The following is an 8064-nucleotide window of genomic DNA, read 5'->3' as shown; positions in this document are numbered from 1 at the left end:
AGTTTCTATTACTTACGATCTTGAGTGCATCACCAACAGAGTACGCAAACAATCTTATCATTTCAGCAAAGACCATTAAAAATCTTAATCCATGTCATTTTATTTTCTTATAACCTAAATCTCAACTAAAACTAATCTAGATGTCATTCTCTTCATCCATTCAATGACAACGTCATAATGGATTTCTATACTTAAGTGTATAGTAGGGGTGTTCGCGGTGTAGTTTGGTTCGATTTTTAAGAGAAAAGTCACCCGATCCAATTGTTTAAATAAACCGCAATTCGGTTTGGTTCGGTTTTTTCAATTTTTTGAATCAATTCGAAAAAAAAATACTACCATACTATTTCACAAAGTCATAATATTAAAATCCACAATACAAATATACAATAACTAACAAAATCTTGATCTAATAAAATTTAACGATAAAAGGAATTCAAATAATCAATTATTGAGCCAAAAAGAAAATAAGTATAAGATGAACTGGTGTGGTCCCTAATTTTTTGAGGTTTAGAGTCATATATAAACAATATATAATTCGTGTTAGGAAATATTATATAAGCCCACCCCTCTCCCTTTTGAAAGTTAACGATATACACTCTATTTTCTCCTTCTCTTTCTAAATACAATGATATTCAAGCAAATTTAATTAGCAACTTATGAGTCAAGTGTATCTCTAATAATTATGCATTATATGTTTGGATCAAAGAACACCTAAATCACAGTATTATTACTTTTTTATATAAACTTGTGCATCAATTTTATGCAATGTTGTGAGTGATGACAATAACTTTTCTTTGTTATTGTTTACCATAAAAAACTACTTAAAAAGCAAAGGTCGTGGATAGAGAGTGATAAAGGGGGAATTGTCTTCTTTAAGCAATGGTAATCAAGCATTCAGTAGTCAGTACCCATATCCATACTCCAGTAAATGTGTAGGCTCTGGTGAAATCTGAAAAATATCAGCACAATCCATACCAAATGCGGATTCAATCCTCGGGGGTACAAGTGAATCACAGCACCCAGTGCACACAAACTGCAGTAGCATAGTAGATTAGACTCTTGGATATGTAGTAAGACCAGAAATATTTGTAAATTCTTTTAAGCATTGATTGACTACAGCAAATCCTTCTCACGAACTAGAGATTTAGCAATCAACTGAGTGGCTTTCGCTCAGTGACGGACCCAGAAAATTTATGTTGAGGGGGCAAAAATAATACACATTATTATCAAAAGATATATTAATTTAATTTTTAAAAAATAAAAGTGCACATTAATTATTCGAATAAAAAAAAAACTAAAAATTACATTAGCCGCTAACTTTCTTCTCTTCAAATTTTAAAGGTACTTCTCTTCTTGTTTTCATATTTTGAAAATATTGAATAATTGTTTCATTATCAACTTGAGTGAATGTCTCTCTTTCTATATATATAATTAAACAATCATTCAACCATTCATTTTCCATTCAACCACTAGAAATATTTTTTCTAATGGAGTGACTTCAGATTCTAGTAATAGCTTTCTTTCGAAATATTTTTTCATTACTATTTTTAAAAATAAAAAATATATATTTTAAATTAGTAAATTGATCAATTCACTTTAGAAATTTATATACAACACAATTATATATAATAGAATAAAACAAAAGATAAACAAATAAATAATAAAGATCAGTAAATTGAGAATAAAATAAAATATATAAATTCATGAAGAAAATAAAAAAAATAGATTAATACTTAAACTATAATTGTTTGAATTAAAAATATCAAAAAGATAAACAATGAAATTAAAAGATATATAAAGTTATAGAGAGTTATACAAAATAAAATAGAGAATTTAAAATTTACCTTTTGATGAAGAGAAGATGACCACTAGACAAGGAATAGAAAAAGAAGGTTGAAAATATGAAACTAAGAAGAAGGTTTAAGAGAATAAATGAGTAACGGCTGAACTTTGGAAATAGAAAAAGACTAAATTTAATTAGGTTAACTAATAGTTAAAATGATAAAAAGATAAAATGGATTTAGGACTTTAAATAATTGGGCTTAGTTTATTTATAGTGGGATCATTTAAAATCTAAAATGGGGGCATATTATATATGTATTTTTTATTTAAAAAAATAAAATCACAGTGGGGCAAATGTCCCCCCATTCTACTGTGTAGGTCCGTGCCTGCTTTCGCTCCTTATTGTCTATCGACGTGAATAATGAACAACAGAACAACAATTAGAAGCAATTTTAGTAAATTAACAACAAATATATTATACAATGAACAACAATACACTAAACAATGAACATAGAACAGAAATTATTCAAACAGAAGTAGAAATTCAAACAAAATAAAATTATTAACAATTACCATAAATTCAAACAAAAAAACACTGAACATAAAATAGAAATTATTCAAATAAAAGCATAAATTCAAACAAAATTACACTGAACAAAGAACAGAAATTATTCAAACAAAAGCATAAATTCAAACAAAATAAAATTATTAACAATTACCAGAAATTCAAAAAAAAATCACTGAACATGAAACAGAAATGATTCAAATTAATACCTGACTTGGATGAGTTGGATCCTCCATATCTGGTGTTCAGTGTTGGGAGGTGCTGGAGGGGCTGGTCCGGCGCTGCTGGATGGCTGGTCCGGCGCTGCTGGGAGGCGCGTTGCTGCGAGGCGCGTTGCTGCGAGGCGCGGCTGGGAGGCATTGCTGCGAGGCACTGGTTCGCAGGATTGGGAGGCGCTGGTTCGCGGGACTGGGAGTGGAAGCCTGGGAGGGGCTGGGAGGCGGGGTTAGGAGGCGCTGCTGGGAGGGCTGGGAGAGGTTGGGGTAATGGGGTTTCTTGGCTGCACTAGGTTAGGAGAATAGGAGTTACTGAGTCAGTGACTTAGGTCATGTTAGGTTATCTGATGGGTTGGGGGGAATGGTTTTTTCATGATTTTTAGTTGACCGATTCGGTTAGGGTTTTTAATATTAAAACCAAAAACTGAATCGAACCGTATAAAAAATAGTAAAATATGATTTTTTCGATTTTTTATTTTCGATTTATTCAATTCTCGATTATTTCGGTTCGGTTGGTCAGTTTTATTCGGTTCAATTCGATTTTGAACACCCCTACTGCATAGAACACTCATACCGTCATGCTTATCTATTTCAATTTCTTGTGAATTATGAATGTCATCCATTTATTTAAACACCAATTCAATCTTTTAAAGAAGACTGTTATGTAAATTAAAAACAAAATAAGACACAACTATAAGATTAATTTATCTAATAAGAAAATTACTCATTTTTCTTTTTGGTTGACAAAATTGATAACCTAATAACATTCAATTAAAAACAAGAGGAAATAACGTTGACGCAAAAAAAAAGTTTACCACATCAATTAGAAACATAAGCTACTATAACTAATTTTTTCACCAGGATAGTTCTAGAAAACAAAATACTAGCTTAGTCAAATGATGTAAAACTAGTAATAACCAAATTAATTAGTTTGCTCATTTTTAATTGAATATATAATTTTATAGCGATTTTTATTATATGGCTGGTATAATCCAACTCAAAAGTCATAACTCGACATCATACATTATAATTCAATTTAATGAACTATAATTCACCCCAACGATACAATTCGACCAGATATCGTAACGTCTTAATCTGTTATAACTTCTCTTCAATGAAAATGATTGTCAAAAGTGTAATCAATCTATTTCATTTTACTTATAAAAATATAACATTTTATTTTTAACATACAACACATTAAATATAAAATATTAATTTAAGTATCAGAATATTTTTGTAAATACACTCTTCCTCTCTCCTCCCCTTTTTCACTCTCTCCACGACGTGATGTATCTCCAGACAAAAGACTCAAAATTTTAAATTCTTAGAGTCAGAAATAAAAGTTTGGTATCATTGCTAAGAGTTGAATTATAGCCAAATTATTCACTTAAAAATACTTAAATTTCAATTTACTCTTATAATTTTCTTTTAATTTGAATTTTTCTTCTTGGAAGACGATCGGATGACTTGATTATTGATCGCCAGAAAGTCGATTGAAGAAGAAATGAAGAGTAAAGTATCGTTTTTGTCCTCAACGTTTGGGGTAAGTTCTATTTGTGTTCCTAACGTTTAAATCGTCCTATTTGTGTCCCTAATGTTTATAAAAGTGATTCAATGTTGTCCTACTATCAATTATACTAACAAATCAGATTATATTTTTCAATTATTCTCACTTGAATGTATTTATTTTCAATTAGGTCTCATTTGGATGTGTTTGATTTTAATATTATACCCACTATTTGTATTTAGATTCAATTATGTCCCTAGAAAAGTGAATTATGTAAATGTTGTAGGAATTAGTTCCAACTTTTGATGAGCTATTTTTTGGAATGGATTATCGATTCTATCCTAGATATTTGTATTCTAACTTCAAGAAGAGATTTTTAAAACTTAAACTAAAGCATTTATGATGTATAATTAATGACAGGATAACATTGAATCACTTTTACAAATGTTAGAGATACAAATAGGATGATTTAAATGTTAGGGATACAAATAAAATTTACCCCAAATATTAAAGACAAAAACAAGAAATGAATAACCTTTTCTAAGCTTTAGTTTCTTCCATAAGATATTTTGTTCGAACTTATCCATATTACTGTTACATACTGTACCCTTGTAATTATTATCCCAATGTGAACCCCCCATCTTATTAATTTTTGATAAAATCTGTCTTTGATATTAAAAAAAAAACGTGAAAAGTCAGACAAAAACATTTAAAACGGTTTAAATAAAAAGATATAATTTCATTCTTCGAATAGATTATTATATATTAAAAATTGTAACATAAATACTAGCATAAATTAAAAAATATTAGCATTATTAAAAAATATTATTATATTTTTAAAATTGTTGTTTTAATTTTGATTTTAATTTATATAAAATTTAAGTTTTTAACAAAAATTTTATTAAAATATTTTTATTTTTTATTATTTTTATAAATTTTATAATAATATTTTTCTGTTTCCATTTTATTATATTTTGATATTCTTTTATTTTCTTACAAATTTAATAATTTTTTATAACTTCAATTTTTATTTATAATTTTATAATTTTTTTAATAATTTTTTTAAGATTTATACTTTAAACTATCAATTCTTATGGCTAATTATTCGTTTTTTAGTCTAATAATTTTTATTTATTTTTAAATTTCTTGAATAAAATTTATTTTAAAATAAAAATTTTAAAAATTATTTTATATTAATTTAAAAAATTTAGTGTTATTTAAATTAATATTAATTAGAAGAGGCATATCTAGCAACCCCAAACACAAACCCAGATCCAGAGAGAGGGAGAAAAAAAAAATGGATTCAATCTTAAATTACCTAAACACAACCGAAATAACCGGAATTCTTTGTCTAATAATCTTACTCTATATACTTCTCCGACCCTTCAAAAATGGTGGTAACCTCAAAGAACCTCCAATGGCAGCTGGTGCATGGCCTATACTGGGTCACCTTCCATTGTTGCGGGGTTCACAGCCACTTCACAAAACTTTAGGCGCCATGGCTGACAAATACGGACCCCTTTTCACCATCAAGCTCGGCGGCACAGAGACCATAGTAGTCAGCAACTGGGAAATCGCCAAAGAGTGCTTCACCACAAACGACATGGCCGTTTCGTCTCGCCCCAAGACCATTGCAATGGAGAACCTTACCTACAACTTCGCCGCTTTTGGTTTAGGACCGTACGGTCCATACTGGCGAGAGCTTCGCAAGATCGTAACCTTAGAGCTTCTCTCGAATCGCCGAATAGAGCTTCTAGGCGATGTTCGCGTCTCTGAAGTTCAAGCCTCTGTTAATGAGCTCTATAGTCTTTGGTCCAGAAAGAAAAACAATGACGGTTACGTGTTAGTGGAGATGAAAGAATGGTTTTCACGACTGACCTTCAACACTGTTCTTAGAATGATTGCCGGAAAGAGATACTTTGGTGGTGCTACCGCAGATGCTGTGCCGGCGGCTGGCGGCGAGGAAAAAGCGAAAAAGTGTTTAAAATTAATCAAAGATTTTATGCATCTTTTGGGATTATTTACTGTGGGAGATGCTATTCCTACGTTGAGGTGGATGGATTTTGGAGGCCATGAGAGAGCCATGAAAAAAACTGCTAAGGAATTAGACAGTGTTTTGAGTGAATGGTTGGAGGAGCATAAAATAAATTTCGGGAAAAAAGCTTCCAGTGAACGAGATTTCATGGATGTTATGATCTCTATTCTCGGAGAATCGAAGATTCATGGGTTTGATGCTGATACCATAATTAAAGCCACAACAATGGTATGAGTTTATTATAGAGTAGTTGTGTACAATTTTACTAGGAGTTAATAATACATATTTAAAATGTGAGAATAACTACAAAGTTGTGTAATTCAGTTTAAACTTTAAAACGAGTAAACTAATTTGGCTATTACCGATTTTACACCATTTGACTAACCCAGTGTTTTGTTTTTCAGAATGATCTTGTTGAGAAAATTAGTTATAGTAGCATTTTTTTTTTTCTAATTAATGTGGTAAACGTGTTTTTTGCAGTCAATGATTGCTGGAGGAACTGATACAACTAGTGTTACTCTTACATGGGCACTATGTTTATTATTAAGAAATCCTCGTACATTGAAAAAAGTTAAAGAAGAACTTGATAGCCAAATCGGAAGAGAGAGATGCATAACAGAATCAGATCTAAACAAATTAGTGTATCTTCAAGCTATAGTGAAGGAGACACTAAGATTGTATCCAGCAGGTACTCTTGGAGCACCTCGGGAATTCATAGAGAATTGCACTTTAGGTGGATTTCATGTCAAAAAAGGATCTCGATTAATTGCGAATATTTGGAAAATTCAAAGTGATCCAAGTATTTGGTCAGATCCCTTGGAATTCAAGCCAGAGAGGTTTCTCACAACTCACAAAGACATTGATGTTAAGGGTCAGCATTTCGAGCTTTTGCCATTTGGAAGTGGTAGAAGGATTTGTCCTGGAATCTCATTTGCCCTTCGAATGATTCACTTTGCTTTGGCTAGGTTCTTGCACTCGTTTGAAATTTTACAACCTTCTCCTGATGAACCAATTGATATGACTGGTATCCTTGGATTATCCTATACCAAAACTACTCCAATTGAGATTCTGATCAAGCCATGTTTGGCTCTTGCTTGTTATGAAACCATGTAAGCTTTAGTAGTATTGTCATCTTGTTAAATTATATATATGTCCGTGTTCGTGTAGTACAAGTATATGAGGCTATGAAGTGTAATGCAGAAGATTTGATTTGGAATTAATGCCAGACAAAGATCTGATATCTAGTATTAAATCTATGGCTTAAATTTGGAAATTACACTTTGTGAAGTTGGATATTGATCTATTGAAATATCTTAGTGTGGTTATGGATTAAATCTTTATGCAATAGGGTCGAATTAATAGATTGATTGTTGTTGTGGTTAGTAGCTAATATGTATGTAGCAGGTGCTTTTTCTAAGTTTAATTTTGGTTTGATTTCAATATGATTGTACTCCCATTGTTATACTCCAGTCTCATGAGTATTAATATAAAACAATTATTCTCCACGTACAAGCGTTTTATCCATATAAGTTATATAAGTTCATATATTCTATTTCACGTTAGATACGCCTCTTCTAGCACGTCGATTTCACGCGCCTCCTAATTTAACAGTTTCAATCAACGCGCGAAACGTTCTTCTTCGTGCCGTTACTGCACATTCTTATTCTTTTTCTTCTTGCTGCACGTTCTTCTTTCGTTATCGTCGTCACCAACACCACCTCTTCCTCCTTATTTTTTCATTAGAATTTCTTCTCTTCCTTTCTTTTCCTCCTTCTCCTCCTTATCTCGTTGTTGGAGATAATGAATAATTCAAGATGTAGTTCGATTCTAGTTAATTTTTTCATTAGTAGTTTATGATTCTGTAGATGAATAATATTTCATCATTCATGGTTTGAATTGAATGTAATGTAAAAGTTCTACATTGAAGAAATATTTTTCTGTATTTGCAGTAAATTTAGGT

The 8064-nt window shown here is 30.9% G+C and overlaps 1 protein-coding gene across 1 annotated transcript; it reads left to right on the top strand.

The window, feature by feature from the left end:
- Nucleotides 1–5330: 5330 nt before the first annotated feature.
- On the top strand, nt 5331–7521 carry LOC130982281 (cytochrome P450 82A1-like). The gene is made up of 2 exons (XM_057906229.1): nt 5331–6332; nt 6585–7521. Exons 1-2 carry the CDS (start codon nt 5367–5369, stop codon nt 7215–7217), a joined length of 1599 nt encoding a protein of 532 aa, XP_057762212.1. The 5' UTR covers nt 5331–5366; the 3' UTR covers nt 7218–7521.
- Nucleotides 7522–8064: the final 543 nt, after the last annotated feature.

The sequence above is a fragment of the Arachis stenosperma genome, chromosome 5 (genome assembly GCF_014773155.1).
Source record: "Arachis stenosperma cultivar V10309 chromosome 5, arast.V10309.gnm1.PFL2, whole genome shotgun sequence".
Lineage (NCBI taxonomy): Eukaryota > Viridiplantae > Streptophyta > Magnoliopsida > Fabales > Fabaceae > Arachis > Arachis stenosperma.
This window is presented reverse-complemented; position numbering and strand designations above follow the sequence as displayed.